The sequence below is a fragment of the Leopardus geoffroyi genome, chromosome D3 (assembly GCF_018350155.1).
Source record: "Leopardus geoffroyi isolate Oge1 chromosome D3, O.geoffroyi_Oge1_pat1.0, whole genome shotgun sequence".
Taxonomy (NCBI): Eukaryota; Metazoa; Chordata; class Mammalia; order Carnivora; family Felidae; genus Leopardus; species Leopardus geoffroyi.
The window spans coordinates 36,982,326-36,999,610 of NC_059339.1; the positions used below are offsets into that span (position 1 = coordinate 36,982,326).

General features: G+C 45.5%; 1 protein-coding gene across 3 annotated transcripts in view; it reads left to right on the forward strand.

Moving 5' to 3' along the window:
- Positions 1-17,285, forward strand: part of LAMA1 (laminin subunit alpha 1) — a 168,478-nt gene that overhangs the window by 71,448 nt on the left and 79,745 nt on the right. For all 3 annotated transcript variants that reach the window (XM_045459554.1, XM_045459555.1, XM_045459557.1), the window contains exons 10-17: positions 37-197; positions 2,128-2,268; positions 3,473-3,646; positions 5,579-5,680; positions 6,876-7,087; positions 8,110-8,221; positions 11,680-11,790; positions 15,604-15,731. In XM_045459554.1, the coding sequence (XP_045315510.1) occupies positions 37-197; positions 2,128-2,268; positions 3,473-3,646; positions 5,579-5,680; positions 6,876-7,087; positions 8,110-8,221; positions 11,680-11,790; positions 15,604-15,731 (1,141 nt within the window). The remainder of the gene's footprint in view (positions 1-36; positions 198-2,127; positions 2,269-3,472; positions 3,647-5,578; positions 5,681-6,875; positions 7,088-8,109; positions 8,222-11,679; positions 11,791-15,603; positions 15,732-17,285) is intronic.

Consider the following 17,285-nt stretch of genomic DNA (forward strand, 5'->3'; position numbering starts at 1 on the left):
CCTCCTGATGGGCCATCACTATCCTTTTCTTCCCAGGGAAGTGGCCAGGTCAATGTCCATGCAAGGAAGGCTACGCAGGAGAAAAATGTGATCACTGCCAATTTGGTTTTAAGGCTTACCCAGCCTGTGTCCGCTGTGAGTGTAGCCGGGCTGGCAGTGTGAACGAGGACCCATGCTCAGAGCCCTGTCTCTGCAAGGTATGTGCGGGGGTTAAAGGTGACCCTGAGTTTCCTTTGAGGTGTGCAAGAAAGGAACACATTCCACAGGCTCAGAAGATCAGTTCTTGAGCAAGGCAGCAAGATTTAAATAGAACTCTCCTTACCCGCACCTTCCTGACAAGCATGAGGTTATGTCACATCCATGTCCTTGGACTTAGATGGGCACGCCCAGTTTGGGTTTTTTTTTGGTGGCTTCTGGGCAATGGCCACATAGTCCAGAGGTATTTCTGTGACTTCCAAGATGAAACCAAATACTGCATTTCTGAAGCCTGGGCCATTAACCTCGTGTATGACATCCTTTTCCAGCTTAATGTTTAGAGGAGAACCAGGTAAATACTAAATTTATAAGAACATAAATTAAAGGCAGATACGTTATTGTAGATTTCTCTTAAAAAGGAATTGGACGGGGGGGTGCCTGGGTGGCTCAGTCAGTTAAGCATCTGACCCTTGGTTTCAGCTCAGGTCGTGATTTCACAGTTTGTGCGTTCAAGCCCTACGTCAGGCTCTGTGCTGACAGTATAGAGTCTGATTGGGATTCTCCCTCTGTTCCTCTCTCTGCCCCTCCCCCACTCTCGCTCTCTCTCTGTCTCAAAATAAATAAATAAATATTTTTAAAAAGGAGTTGGGGGGCGCCTGGGTGGCGCAGTCGGTTAAGCGTCCGACTTCAGCCAGGTCACGATCTCGCGGTCCGTGAGTTCGAGCCCCGCGTCGGGCTCTGGGCTGATGGCTCAGAGCCTGGAGCCTGTTTCCGATTCTGTGTCTCCCTCTCTCTCTGCCCCTCCCCCGTTCATGCTCTCTCTCTCTCTCTGTCCCAAAAAAAATAAATAAACGTTGAAAAAAAAAATTAAAAAAAAAATAAATAAAAAAAAATAAAAAAATAAAAAAGGAGTTGGACAGGAGTACCTGGGTGACTCAGTCAGTTAAGCATCTGATTTCTTGATTTTGGCTCAGGTCATGATCTCATGGTTTGTGAGATCAAGCCCTGAGTTGGGCTCTGCCCTGACACAGCATGGGGCCTGCTTGGAATTCTCTCTCTCCTTCTCTCTGCCATCCCCTGCTTGTGCTTGCTCATGGTGCACTCTTTCACTCTTTCTCTGTCTCTGTCTCTCAGAATAAATAAATAAACTTTAAAAAAAGGGATTGGAGGGGTTCCTGGGTGGCTCGGTCAGTTAAGTGTTTGACTTCAGCTCAGGTCATGATCTCACGGTTCATGAGTTCAAGCCCCACATTGGGCTCTGTGCTGACAGTTCGGAGCCTGGAGCCTGCTTCAGATTCTGTGTCTCCCTCTCTCTGCCCCTCTTCCACTCATACTCTGTCTCTGTCTCTCAAAAATGAATAAACGTTAAAAAAAAAAGTTAAAAAAAAAAGGAATTAGACAGTGATAAAAACACATTAATTGGGTACCAGGGTGGTAGAGCTTTTTTGCTATCTGATATTAATATCCATTTCCTCATGATAACCATAATTGTAGGACTTCCCATTGTATCTTATGTGCTTCTTCCTATGTAATCAGAGTCTGAGGCACATGTTATAAGTGACTGAAAATAGTCTTGAGCGTTTATCAATAAGACAATTATATAGCACTCTTCAGATTTTAAGATTCTTTAAAGACTAGCAAAAATGGGAGATTTAAAACAAAACAATACGAAAAAAGCCATTTCAAAATAATGACCAAGCTCTGAGATCCTGACCCTCATTCTTGACTACAAAATTAAATGGTGATTATTTCAAAATATGTGTCCTGGAATTAATGACGTCATGAGGCTTTACATTTACTTTGAGCATCTATTTATTTACCTGTTTCTCTGGATCACCGAATGCCTTTCTTGTTAATGTCATGTTAATGTCACTTAATTCCGTCTACCTAGAACACATTGGTTTCAAAGCTAATCTTTTCTCTAACATGCAGGAAAATGTTGAAGGGGAAAATTGTGACCTCTGCAAGCCAGGATTCTATAACTTGAAGGAGAGAAACCCTGAGGGCTGCTCGGAGTGCTTCTGCTTTGGCGTTTCTGATGTCTGCGACAGCCTTTCTTGGTCCATCAGTCAGGTGCGGGTACCTTCCCGGAGCCAGGATTTAAGAAGCGAGCCGTCTCAAATGAGCTGTCTGGGAGCTGTGTTCTAAAGCATGGAGGCTGTCTTTCCCTGTAATACCCCTCTCAGCAGTTTGGAATGACATTGGCATAGATCAGAGGCAGCTTACTACTAAAGTGTCACAAAAGTTTCTTTCCTGGTCATGTGTTTGTTCCTACATACATTTCCCTATCCAAACAATAGGATATTATGGTATCGTAGAATGTATCACGTTTAAATTTCTCCTGTGGGGAAATGTATCAGGTTGTGGGGTCAGATCTCACCGCATCTGCTCCACACTGGTCTCGGGCCAGGAAGCACATCAGGACAAGGGGTCATGCAGAATTTTCTAGTTCAGAGAACCTGGTGAGGGTAGGAGCAACAGTGAGTGACATAGGGATTATGAGGAAAGGTAACCTCAGTTGTTCTGGGAGTAGGAAGTCCTAGGGGGATACCACGTGGTGCCTTGGGAGGACAGTGTGATGGCTGGGGGTTAGGGAGGACTGTAGGGCATAGGGCTCATCCATGGGAACCGCCTTGCCTCCCCATGGCCCATCTCGGGAGACTGGTATTCAGGGAGGGGTTGGGAGTTGCTAGTCCCTGACTCTCCTTGACCTCCCTTTCCCCTCCCTCCATCACTGGCAGGTTAGGAGGAGAGGGAACCACATAGGGGAGGGAGTGGGAATCTCAGTCAGTACCTGAGAATGAAGGTGAATCCCTGTGGCCACCATGCTGGTGCGATGGCTTGTCCTCTCTTTGTAGGTGACAAATTGGGAGGATAGGATCTGGAGGTTATACTGATATACTTTTCAGCTTGTTGGTAAAAAACAGGAAGCAATGATGAAGAAATCAGAGTTAGCAAAAGACATTTTGTTCAATGCATTTATTAAGGTCTTTGCCATTTTTTTTTTTAATCTAAGATATATATCCGTGGCCTTGACAGTTTTGCTCACCTACCTGGCTGTAATTGATCTGGATTTGAGGAGTGTTTGACTCGTTCTCAGGTCTTCTCGGCCCTTTGACAGGTAGAAGGGTCATGGGTCGTGTGGTTCTGTGGCCACAGTGTGTTAGCTCTGTCCCTAGCTAAGCTTTCTGGATCTGTTTCTTCACCATGAGGATTTCTGGGTGAAACCTAAGATGACTTCTATTTCGTATGCCTAAATTCTGAATCTTTTTTTAAGGTGAAAGACATGTCTGGGTGGCTTGTCACCGACCTGATCAGTCCGAGCAAGATCCCATCTCAGCAAGATGCACTGGGTGGGCGTCATCAGATTAGCATCAACAACACGGTGGCCACGCAGAGGCTGACTTCCAAGTATTACTGGTCGGCACCGGAGGCCTACCTCGGAAATAAGGTAGGGCCATCATCGGAAGTAACAGCTTGGACAAAGATCTCAAGGCACGTTAAGAAAGAACGTAACTTGGCGCTTTAAGTCGTCTTATGGTCACTTGAGGGTTTGACAGAAAATTATACAGCATTTGCTTACACTTGCCTGACCCACATGGTCTTGCTTATCCTTACTTGACTTTATTACATCATTAAAAGACGGACTTTTTACTCGGCCATACCGGTCATAAGCAGTCTGTTGTAAGAAGCCTGGGCCCCTCCTCCCCTGACAGACTTTCTACTTTGCTCTGGGTCCCTGGATCACGTGGGCCTGTGTGAAGTGTCGGTCACATTCCTGCTTTGTCTGGTTAGCCCTGTACATACCTTGGCCCCATGGCACGGTAGTGAGCCTGGCACGTAGGAGGTACTCAGGCAGGGAGGGCTGCGCTGTGAGGCTGGGGCACTGCCGGTTTCAGCGTCGGGACAGGCTGTCTCTCGCCTAACATCCACAGTCAGCGACAGATAGAGTACTTTCCATTTGAAGAAAATGCAAAATGGTGGTTCCGTGAGGCAGAAATTTGGTTGCTGTGACTTAAGTCTCCCTTCAAGGCTGTTGTCCCCTTCCTCCTCACCAATAATGCCTTCTCCCCAGATTCGGATGACCTGGGAATATACTCAGTGGAATCCATCTCAGTAACACGAGCTCCGTGTTCACCTTCGCCATGCGTTCAGTTTGTTTTAAAGTAATGGTATGTTGGGGCGCCTGGGTGGCTCAGTCGGCTGAGCGGCCGACTTCAGCTCAGGTCATGATCTCACAGCTCGTGGGTTTGAGCCCCGCGTCGGGCTCTGTGCTGACAGCTTGGAGCCTGGAGCCTGCTTCTGTGTCTCCCTCTCTATCTGCCCCTGCCCAACTTGTGCCACGTCTCTGTCTCTCAAAAATAAATAAACATTAAAAAAATTTTTCTTCTTTAAATAAAAAAATAAAGTAATGGTATGTTTCATCGTAGTGTAGGTTTTTTAGCTTGGTAAGCTTCTGTTTCATTTGTTGGTTATATTTTAATTTTAGATTTTGTTTTACTTAGATTTAGGTTTAAGTGGTGCTTATTTTGAAAATGATTTCCTTTTTCCCATCAAATTATAATCCTAGAAGATGTACTCTGTTTATGTGATCTTATTACCAATAGTCAGTGATTTCTTTTTTTCTGTTAAGATCGCCTCTCCGATTCTGTGGTGCAAAGACTAGATTCTGAACATGATATTGTTGTAACATACCTGTCGCAAAGAAAATCTCCACTTTACATTAGAGGCTATGACCAGGAAGATAAAGCTTTTGTCTTTCTTCTGGCAGATGAGACAGGTTCCTTATTGTTCTCCTACAATCAGGCAGTGAGATCAGAATGTTGGGGTTATTGTCATGGATTTAACTCCTAAATCCTAGAGGATTTAAGTGAAATACATGTCTATTGTGTGATTCACAGGAGTTTATTTATGCTAATTAACCTTAGGGTCTCTAAGAAGGAGTACATCTTTCTTCTGTCCACTTAAATTATATCCTGCATCCAGACGCCTAGGTGGCTCAGTCAGTTCCACATCTGACAGCTCAGGTCATGGTCTTGTGGTTCGTGAGTTCGAGCCCCGCATCAAGCTCTTTGCTGTTGAGCTTCAGATCCTCTGTCTCCCTCTCTCTCTGTCCCTCCCTCCTCTCTCTCTCTCTCTCTCTCTCTCTCTCAAAAATAAACATTAGAAAAATTATGTCCTGCCTTATGGTAATATCAATTAAACAAAATATTCTTGTAATGTGCTTTCTTTTCACTGGCTTAATGTGAACCTCCTTACATACTGTGGCCACTTGGACACCTTGTCGCCTGGTTGTTTCCCGATGGATCCTAGCCACCACTTTCTCTTGCTGAGGGGCTGTGATGATTTGCCCTTGGTGTTCACGCTTGCTTACGTATTTCAGCTGACTGCTTTCGGTGGATTCCTGAAGTACACAGTGTCCTATGATATTCCAGTGGAGACAGTGGATGGCGACCTCATGTCCCACACCGATGTCATCATCAAGGTAGGTGCTCTCACGCTGCTTTGCTGTGGAGCTCAAGGGCTTAGTTGGGTGACAGTTTTGTGACTCCGAGTAGCTAAGGGAGGCTCTAGTAGCAAGGAGCGCTTGGCCGGGTGGTCATTCAGCAGTGCTTTGCCTCATCTGGAAACTGACCAGACTGAGTGTCTCTGGGTCCATTTCCGGAACTGCCTCAGGGGAGCACGCGCGGCTCTTCCCTGGATCTTGGAGGCTGACACATCTTTTCACATTTAAAAGGGAGTCAGGTGTTTGTCTTGATGTTGGAACTACCTTGCCAGCCATTTGACTCCCTCTGTCTCCTCCTGCCACGTTGGCCCCCATATGAATGGTTAGGTGACAGCGCCTGGCAGTGTGGGGACAGGAGATGCAGTGCCATTTTTGTTCTCAGCCTCTGTCCCTAATCCTGTCCCCTGACTCTTCTCGTCCCCCGTCACCAAAAGGCCCAGCTCAGCCTCCCCGGTAGTTTTCCCAAAGGTAAGAAACCACTTCAGATTCTAGTCTGCACCTTTAATGACTGAAATCTCCCTGTCCAGCCTGCTCGGGGTGGCAACCGTGTGACATAAAGCATTTTTGTGAATGGCAATTTATGAAAGCTAGAGGTATTTTTACATACTTTTTCTACTTTTGCTCTTCAGTTAAAGATTATGGGTGTCATGGGGCGCCTGGGCTCAGTCAGTTGAGCGTCCAGCGTCAGCTCAGGTCATGATCTCACAGCTCGTGGGTTCGAGCCCCGCGTTGGGCTCTGTCCTGACAGCTCAGAGGCTGGAGGCGGCTTTGGATTCTGACTCCATCTCTCTCTGCCCCTCCCCCACTCACACACTGTTTCTCTCTCTCTCTCTCAAATATAAGTGAAAACATTTTTTAAAAGTTTTAAAAAAAAAGATTAGGTGTGTCAGATTGATTGCTTTGAGGAAAATTGTGAGCGAATATATGCCGTTTCTTTTCTGAGATCCCAGGGAAGTACCCCGTCTTTACATTTACAGTCTGATTCCCTCTGAGGGTGCTACATTGAAACACCTTTCCTCTGATTGTTCTGGACCAAGAGCTATAGACACAATTACATGTTTACCCTGAGAACCTAAGCACAAATGAAAAGCCATGTTGCTGAATACAAATTTGCTTTTACTTTTTGGCCATGAAGTTGAATTACAAATATATTTCCTCTTGTTTTGAATGTTAGGGAAATGGACTCACTTTAAGCACCCAGGCCGAGGGCCTGTCATTACAGCCCTATGAAGAGTATTTAAACGTGGTCAGACTTGTGCCAGAGAACTTCCGAGATTTTAATAACAAAAAGGAGATAGATCGTGACCAACTGATGACTGTCCTTGCCAATGTGACACATCTCCTGATCAGAGCCAACTATAATTCTGCAAAAATGGCTCTTTACAGGTGGGTATTGAAAGAGAGGGAAGGGTTTTGGTGAAGGTATTTTAATCTTGTCTTTATCTGTTATTATGCATTTTAAGCATAATATATTTTACTTGATTATTTTAAGGGCACACCTAGTGGAACCAGCTGTTGTAAAAATATTTTTATTACTATAATTTTATGGAAGATGTAAGAATAGTTGTCCATGACAAATGTGTGTCTCAGTAAGGAGATAGTCTTGACGTCAGGATCAGAAACATTTAGGGTGTTTTTCTGAGAACTTGCTGACAAGTTAACAATTGGCTGGACCATCTTGCATCTATCTAGTTTTCACCCTCCCGATGTTAACGGTCTTAGATTTTACTGTCTATTTAAGCTAATGTTCCCATCCTTAGTCTTTTTATTGCTTCTAGAAGGGCAATTTCTGGCAATGCCAGGCTAAGTATAAACATTGGCTACAGCTAAAGCAAACACGGAATTCTGCATTTAAGGACAATCTCTGTATTCAAGATAGGATTATTGAATAGATTCGTTTTTCTGAAGCACTTCAGCTCAGACTGGACAGCATCAGATCCTTCCCACAGCTGTCTGGGCAATCACATGTCTTTCCACCAAATGTTGCAAAGGCTTTCCAGCGAATACTGATGGCTTGCAGAAATCATATTGGTGTGAAAATCTTTACTTACAAAAGTCACATCACTGTTTTGCTTGAACAGGCCTTTTTTAAGAATCTACCTTCCTCAGGGGCGCCTGGGTGGCGCAGTCGGTTAAGCGTCCGACTTCAGCCAGGTCACGATCTCGCGGTCCGTGAGTTCGAGCCCCGCGTCGGGCTCTGGGCTGATGGCTCAGAGCCTGGAGCCTGTTTCCGATTCTGTGCCTCCCTCTCTCTCTGCCCCTCCCCCGTTCATGCTCTGTCTCTCTCTGTCCCAAAAATAAATAAACGTTGGAAAAAAAAAAAAAAAAAGAATCTACCTTCCTCAAAGTGTTAGATGTCATTTGCAGGTGGGTATCTAAGTCACATGATGACCCCTATCTATTGGTAGGTTGGATTCTGTCTCTTTGGACACAGCCAGCCCTAACGTTATAGACCTGGCACTGGCCACGGAGGTGGAGCACTGCGAATGTCCCCAAGGCTATGCAGGGATCTCCTGTGAGGTAAGGCTTCTCTTATTCCCTTCCTGACCCCTCCCTTTTGTTCTTTCCTAAGGGGAAGAAAGCACCCTGAAGGTAATACAGTGGCCCACACTTGGTTTTTAACTTTAGAAACCCCATGTTTGGCTCAGACTCTTAGAGGCTATAGGAATATTAGCAAACACAATGTTTAAAGAAATCTGGTGCCGCCTACAGAGGGGGGTTCTGGGGCACCTGGAAATGCTCCGAATTAAGTCTGCCCTCTTGCCTTAGTCATCTGGAAAACTGCATGCCATATTTTGCATTTCTAAGGAGGACTGAACTTGTCTAAGGAGGACTGAACTTGATTGTATCTGAATGTTTACTAATCACCAGCATGCAATCTAGAAAGCACTGGACAAGCCAGGCCCGTTTTGAGACTTTTTTATGGCCCCCAGCTATGTTAACTTAGGTGAGCTCCATCCCACAATGAAGGGTGAGAAAATGCACTTGAATCATCACTAAAAGTAATCTGTTGGTTAAAAATTTTTTCTTTGAAATATATTTTGAAATGATTTGGACATAAGTATTGATAACTTTCTGTGTATTTGGCACTATTCTAACCTCTTTCTGTAGGAAAGAGCTAGGAAGTAGTCACATCAGGTTTCAAGTTCATCTGTGCTGTTAACCACCTCACGGTCCCGCCTCTCCCGTGTTCAAGACTGACTATAATTATGAACATTTGTCATTGGCTGTGATTGTCTGGCAATCATTTTTACAAAGTGAGAACACTGTATTTATGATTCATTTTTATGGATGTTTATCAATTATAAACATTGCAGTTAAGAAAGCTGGCCCATGCTTCATGATGTAAATATTTAATTAAATATTTCTATTGCTATTTTAAATTTTTTGCAGAGTTGTTTCTTTTTTGATCCAATGAACTTTTTTTTTTTAGATCTGAAACATTTATTCTTAGGCCAAGGAAATGTCTGTAGGTCCTAATTCCTGTGTAGTTAATATTTAACGGTAAATGACCTTAAGGCTACCTTATAGAGTGTGGGATGTGGAAATAGGAAAGCTGGCAGATCAAGTAAAAGCCTGTCCCAGCTAGACCAAGAGGGGGCAGCAGTGAGCAGTTGCTGCTGCAGAACTCAAAAGTCCACTGGGTTTGGAGAGAAAAGTACTGATGTGCCTACAATGATGGCTGAAGCAAGTGCACGAAGCTTAACACAAATGTTTCAGTGTTTTTGTCAGACAAAAGAACGAATTCTTTAATCAAAAGCTGACATAAGGAATCGGGCAGCTATTGGTGGGGAATGGAATTCTTTTTTTTTTTTTTTTTTTTTAAGTTTATTTATTTATTTTGAGAGAGAGAGAGAGAGAGCACGAGCTGGGGTGGGGCAGAGAGAAGGAGAGACAAGATCCCAAGCAGGCTCTGCACCATCCGCACAGAGCCCGAGGTGGGGCTCAAACTCACGAACCTTGAGATCAGGACCTGAGCTGAGATCAAGAGTCAGACGCCACCCAGGCACCCCAGGAATGGAATTCTTGATAGCCCTGTAGTGACCACACAGACCCCCACCCCAGTCGGTGCCCACCTGTAGACTAGCCCATTGCCCTTGAGGGGAGTATGGCTGCATGGAGGTATTAGAGGACACTCACAAGGTCAGTGTGAATGAATGCATGTATATATTATTTATATAATGAAAATGCAGTTTTAATACTTTTTACAACAAATAAAAACGAAATCCACATCCCTCATCCGTGGCCCCACGGGAGTATGCTGGCCTCCAAAGTCATCACTCCCCAGTCTGCATTCTGAACATGTTTTGTGTCTGGTGTGGCCCCGGGCAGCCCTGTGGCCACGGGTCTGGGTGGCGACTTTACTCGCTCCACTGGCACAGTGGGCCTGGTGCCTAACTGTTCTGTGTTCCAGATTTCCTGTCTATCAAACAGAATATTTCTCAGGGTCATCATGAGAGTTATGACATGGGTGACTGTGTCCGGGGCGGTCCCCAGCTCCTCACAGGCAGGGGATGGCCCTGGATACTTCAGAAAGCACACCTGTAACGCTTGCTCCATTAAACTGATGCGGTTTGACACCGACCTACGCTTGAAGACTTTGATGGTAATATTTAGTGAGTTATAAGCAGAAGAAAATAAAATCAAGTTGAGAGGAAAATGCCCTCTTGATCGAAACACTGGTTAAGTGGCTGAGTGTTACATGATTTCTTTTTTTTTTTTTAATTTTTTTTAACGTTTATTTCTTTTTGAGACAGAGAGAGAGCATGAACGGGGGAGGGTCAGAGAGAGAGGGAGACACAGAACCGGAAACAGGCTCCAGGCTCTGAGCGGTCAGCCCAGAGCCCGATGCGGGGCTCGAACTCACGGACCGCGAGATCATGACCTGAGCCGAAGTCGGATGCTCAACCGACTGAGCCACCCAGGCGCCCCACATGATTTCTAATAATATTGCAGTGAGATACCGCTGAAGTACATGCAGACCCATTGTATAGCCACCAGGTTTGGGTGTGCGTGCGTCTACCTTTAAAAAGAAATAAGGGGTTAGTGGGTGGTGGGCATTGAGGAGGGCACCGGTTGGGATGAGCACTGGGTGTCGTATGTAAGCGATGAATCACGGGAATCTACCCCCAAAACCAAGAGCACACTTGCACACTGTATGTTGGCTAACCTGGCAATAAATTATATATACATTTTTTTAAATTTAAAAATTAAAAATAAATAACTAATAACAAAAAATAAATAAGGAGCTAGATTTATGGTGACGGTTGCACACTTTGGGAAGTTTACTAAAAAATTCATTGAACCGTGCCCTTAAAATGGGAGCATTTTATGGCACGTAGATGATGCCTCGACAAAGAAGTTTGAGGGGAAAAAGAGAAGTTTCTCTACTTCTGGAAAATGGAGCCGTTTATGTTTCTAACGAATTGAAAAGAAGATGAGGGGCGCCTGGGTGGCTCAGTTGGTTAAGCGTCCGCTCTTGATTTTGGCTCAGGTCACAGTCTCGAGGTTTCCTGATTTCGAGCCCTGTGTGGGGCTCTTCACTGACAGTGTGGAGCCTACTTGGAATTCTCTGTCTCCCTCTCTCTCTCCCGCTCCCCCACTCATGCTCGCTCTTTCTCTCTCTCTCTCCCCCTCAATAAATAAATAAACTTAAAAAAATTTTTAATTTTTTTTTTTTCAACGTTTATTTATTTTTGGGACAGAGAGAGACAGAGCATGAACGGGGGAGGGGCAGAGAGAGAGGGAGACACAGAATCAGAAACAGGCTCCAGGCTCTGAGCCATCAGCCCAGAGCCTGATGCGGGGCTCGAACTCACGGACCGCGAGATCGTGACCTGGCTGAAGTCGGACGCTTAACTGACTGCGCCACCCAGGCGCCCCAAAAAAATTTTTAAATAATAATAAAAAAAGATGCTGATTTCGATAATGTCCAAGGTTGCCTTCACCGGTGTGTGTTACCTGCCCCTCTTTTGCAGTCCTGTCTCCCTGGCTATTATCGTGTGGATGGAATACTCTTTGGAGGAATTTGTCAACCCTGTGAATGCCATGGCCATGCAGCTGAATGCGATATCCACGGCGTTTGCTTTGTGAGTCTGTTCCTAAAACCTTGAGTGCCCCCTCCCACCCATCCCGAAGCCATCTGCTATGCAGAAGTGGTTTTGAACAAAATGCTTCCTTCACAGGAGATTATCCCTGCCCTTGTAGACTCCAAAGGAAATTTGCAGACTTAAGTTCATGTCATAAAATGTTTCCTGCTTCCCCCCGCCACACACACTCTTTTTTGGGGAAAAAAAAAAAAAAAAAAAAGGTTACTTTGGTGAAAACAGAAAAGGGATATATAATTTCTTTGCGGGTCTTTTATTAGAACAACGAATTTACTTTGTAAGATTATAAAGCTATATACAGGTAGAAAATATTATCCACCAATTAAATAAAAAGGATCAGGTGTTTTACATGAAAATGCTAGCATTTTTTAACATATTACAGAGTATATCATAAAAGGGATAATAAAACTTCTGATAATCACACTCATTTGTACAATATATAATGCTTCATAGTTGTTAGCTTGGATAAACTCTTCAAACAAGTGCTTCTTTCATGCAACATGAGTTGAAACATGGCTTGACAAATATGCAGTTAATCTTGAGAATGAACTTTGGGGCAGATACAGGGCAAGACTTGTTTTTTAACTTCAATCAGAAATTCTTTTCGGTTCTTTTGCCCGGAAGCCAGGCCATACTCCTGGGTTCTAATGGATTTACTGCACGTAGATGGAGTGAACACATATGTTAATCAGCTGAGTCTGATTCACCGCAGGGAAACCTTCATACTCTTTCCAAAAGAGATTGATTGAGTCCTAGGGCTAGGGAAAATTAATTATCAGACCCAGGGAGATGCCCTGGATTGCTTATTCTCTCTAGAGCCTGGTTTTTCTTGATTCTGTAAGTAAAGCTTTCATTTTGTTCTTTGTTCCTTTCTTTGTTCTGGGAATGCAAGTGTCTGTAGGAAATGCATAAAATGATGATTTGCACACACACTCAGTGCCTCAGGATCGTTTCCCAGAGCTTGATGAGGTCGCTGCTTTTTTTAAATGCCTCTGCCTTGCCGTGTGCGTTCTCGAGGCCAGCCTTCCAAGGGCCTCTGCCAATAGCGAGGGGTGGTCGGCAGACCGTGGTTGTGGCACCGATGACTTAAGGTACAGGCGAGCTGAAAGGGTGTTTGCACAGGCTTCTATGAATATATATTGACAAAATATAAAAATAGATACTCCCGTTAAAGCGAAGATGCTGATAGCCACTGGCCTTCAAGTTCTAAATATAATAAATGATAATGATTTTTATCATTGAAAAAGTTTTGGAAACCATGTTAGATGTACAGAAAGGCTTACAAAACCAGTGTAGAGAGACCCTGTGCAACCTTCACACGTCATCCCCTGATGGTCTTGCATAACCAGAGTCCAGTGATTGAAACTAAGAAATTCACGCTGGCAGCATCCCATCCACGGAGCTGCGGACTTCACTCCGATTTCGTCAGGTTTTCCACTCATGTCCCATTCCTTTCCAGTGTCAAGCATTTTAGGCAAGAAGACGCGAAGGTGACATGCCCTCTCGGTGCACACTGTCAGGAGCATGCGGTCTGGTCTTCTTCCCGGGGACGTTAGCCTGGGACAGCCGGATAAGGTGGTGACAGTCGGGTTTTTCCACTGTGAAGTTATTTTTCTTTTCCAATCAAGAGAAGATGTTTTTCCTTCCCAAGGAGATGAACATTCTCATCCTTAACATACCAGCTCCTCCAACGGGGCTGGTCACTTAAAGCGATGGTGACTGAGACAGCATTAAAACAGATACTTGGGGCCCGGCAGTAGTGGTGCCCGGGTGGCTCAGTGGGTTGAGCGTCCAACTCTTGATTTCGGCTCAGGTCATGATCCCAAGGTTGTGGGGTTGAGCCCTGCATCTGGCTCTGCACTGAGCGTGGAGCCTGTTATGCTTCTCTCTCTCTCTATCTCTCTCTCTCTCCCCCTTCTGCCCCTCTCCCCTGCTCATACACACTCTCTCTCTCTCTTTCAAATTAAAAAAGAATCTTAAATGAAAAGAAAAAAACAGACCCTCAGTAGGTTTTTTAGCAGAACTACATAATGGCTTTCCCAAAGAAAAAGAAAACCCCATTCTGGCCCTTTGAGCAAAAAATCATATCATACCTATTTTGCAAGTGGACATAATCATCATCAAATTTTCCCCTTAGATGTAGCAGTCGCTGATGATTCTGGCCCCACCACCACGATGTTTGCAAAAGGGTAGCTCTCCAACTCCAGCACTCCCCCCCATGCTTACTGGTTGGCACACAGCCTCCACTCTAAGCAAGAACCCCACACCCCTTTCTTATGTTTACTTATTACCTACTAATTATCTCTCTGGACTCATGGATTCCAAATTTTCCCAGATTTGACTAGTGGAAGCATACCCAGTAGGGTTTTTTTGTTTATTTTTTTTTTTTGGGTTTTTTTTAGAGAGAGAGAGAGAGAGAGAGAGCAGAGGAAGGGGGCAGAGGGAGAGAGAGGGAGATAGAGAATCCTAAGCAGCTTCGATGCCCAGTGCAGAGCCCGAGGCGGGGCTCGAACACACAACCCTGGGGTCATGAGCTGAGCCGAAATCAAGAGTCAGATGCTTAACCAACGGAGCCAACCAGGCGCCCCTACCCAGTAGTTTTTGATTGCATGATGAACATTGTGCATTGTTAAGTTTTTGGATTTTGTCGCTTTCCTTTAAAGAATGTCAGAGTTTGTTTTGGCACGCAGTAAATTACCATAGGTCAGCTTGATTGTCTCCAGGTTTGTTTTTTTTTTTAAATTTTTTTTTTTTTTTCAACGTTTATTTATTTTTTTGGGGACAGAGAGAGACAGAGCATGAACGGGGGAGGGGCAGAGAGAGAGGGAGACACAGAATCAGAAGCAGGCTCCAGGCTCTGAGCCATCAGCCCAGAGCCCGACGCGGGGCTCGAACTCACGGACCGTGAGATCGTGACCTGGCTGAAGTCGGACGCTTAACCGACTGCGCCACCCAGGCGCCCCACCAGGTTTGTTTTTAAGTTTTGTTAGGGTGGGTCTAAAATAACCTCTATTCTAGGGCAGGCTTAACCCTTCTGCAAATGAGTTTTTCTTCTGGGGTCTCTGCTGGGCGCTCTGGGTGTTTGACAAAGATTCTCCATACTGGCCGGTTACAATTCTAGTGTCCCTGGGGCTCTGTGTGAGTTCTGAATTTTTCAGCTGACCTCATGGAAACGCGCTCTACACACAAGAAGTTTAGTATTCAGTAGCTATTTGAAGGGGTCTCCCGTGGGGATTTCTGGAGCTCTTATTCTGTGAAGTTCTGGTTCTCTGCCCAAATTCTTGCAGTTCCAGCCTCCCCATACTCTGACCTCCGTCTCCTCAACTCAGCAAAACCACCTTCTTGCCCACCCCGCCCCCCACAACTCCCTGCCAGCTTGGCAAGTGTCTCCGGGCAGAAAGACATGTGGTCGTGGGTTCATCCCATCACCTCCCTTGTCTCAGGTATTTCCGCACCCCTCTGTGGTCCAGTGTCTGAAAGAAGTTGTTCGATATGTTTTGCTCCAGTTTTCTAGTTCTTTCCCACAGACGGGCAAGTCTGGTAGCAGTTCCTCCAACATGGGCTGAAGTGAAATCTTCTCATTTATACAGATTGTGCAAATTACATTTTTTAGTTCATTTATCTGGACACAGGCAACCCCTCCTCATATGACAGGGTTTGGTGACTTGTTTGAGCATTTGATCTTTTTTTTTGTTTCTTTTCCCCTCCCACTCTGACTTCAAGTTGTTTGTAGATGAATCAGAGAGTCCTTTAAGGAGACCTGAACTGAGTCTTCTCCTCATTCACGTGTTCTAGGCGTGCAAGCACAACACCACCGGGGACCACTGTGAGCAGTGCGCGCCCGGCTTCTACGGGCTGCCTTCCCGAGGGACTCCTAGGGACTGCCAGCAGTGTGCCTGCCCCCTCTCCACAGCCTCCAACAAGTAAGCCCGGCAACTCCACCGGTGGGCTCCACCCGGTGCGGCCACAATGTCTATTCAGATGTGCATTGATTTCTTCAGAGCCAGACTTTGTGTGTGACGAGAGTGTGATAACCCGGTGATAATTAAGTAAGATTAAAGGTGGAGGAATGGATTCTATTCTATTTTATTTGATTTTATTATTTTTTAAGTGTTTTATTTATTTTTAAGACAGAGAGACAGAGCATGAGTGAGGAGGGGCAGAGAGAGAGGGAGACATAGAATCCAAAGCAGGCTCCAGGCTCTGAGCTGTCAGCACAGAGCCCGACGCCGGGCTCGAACTCACGAACTGTGAGATCATGACCTGAGCTGAAGTTGGACGTTTAACCAACTGAGCCACCCAGGTGCCCCTGGATTCTCTTTAAAAAAAAACAAAAAACAAAAAAGAACAAGTTTGGTGCATTAAATTAAATAAGAAAAGTTATGTGATGGCAAGGAAAGATGCACAGGTTTGCTCCTCTGGGTCTAACGTTGCTCGTTAATTCTTTTAATGTATAGGGTATGTACCTACCAGTGGTGTGGGACATATAAGGTACACAGAAATAAATAAAACTTTGTTCCTGGCCTTAAGGAGTTTTTGATATAATGACCAAAATAGGTAAATATGAGGCTCGTTGAAAATGGGCTGAACTCACGTAATGATTCAACCGATATTTATCAAGTGCCTACTGAGCATCATGGATGGTTCAACGTGTTCATCCACGGCTGCTGGTCCCATGGAACCCGCAGTGTGGTCATGTCTCAGTGGAGGTATGTCCACTGTCCGGAGAGTGTGAATCTGCCAGGAATGACTCAGAGAAAGCCTTTGATCTGCGGCTTGAGGATGAGAAGGAATTTGAAGGCCGCAGAGAAGGGCCTTCTGGGCAGGAGGAACTGAGTATGCCAAGGTGGGGTAGCACAAAGGAGCAGATCCCATCTGTGAAATCACAGTTGGTCCTGCTGCACAAAGCGTGAGGGGAGGTGGAAGGGGCCAGTGGTGCACAAGGCCTCATTCGCAGGCCAGTGGTTTGAAAACCTGCTTCTCCCTTGCTGGTTTTCCCTTTAGGACCCTTCTTCCTTCATGACCCAGGGAATTCCCCCATGGGGATTTGTATTTGAAACTGCACCGTGCAAAACAGATACAGGCAGGGCTACTCGGATGAAATCGTGGGAGACTCTCAGCTGCTCCCATGGCTCCCTTCACAGGTCCCCCCAAAACCCAGGAACAGAGGTTGAAGGGACCTTTGTCAGCCGTGGGGGTCCTTTGGAGAATGTTGATGGGCCGTCATGTACAAGCTCGAGCTCCCTCTTGGCCAGTGTGGCGAGGGCTCCGAGGCAAGCAGACGAGTGACAGGGAACCCAGAGAGGGGAACTTGGCTTGGCCAGGAGGAGCATCAGAGAAGGCGTCCTGGAGGAGGTGGCTGCTGAGTTGGGGATGGGGGATAAGATGAACCCAGCCAGAGAGGGGAAGAAGTGCCCTCTGGGCTAAGGGACAAGCAGGAACAGGGAACAGTGAGCAGCCATTGCCCAGTGAGATGG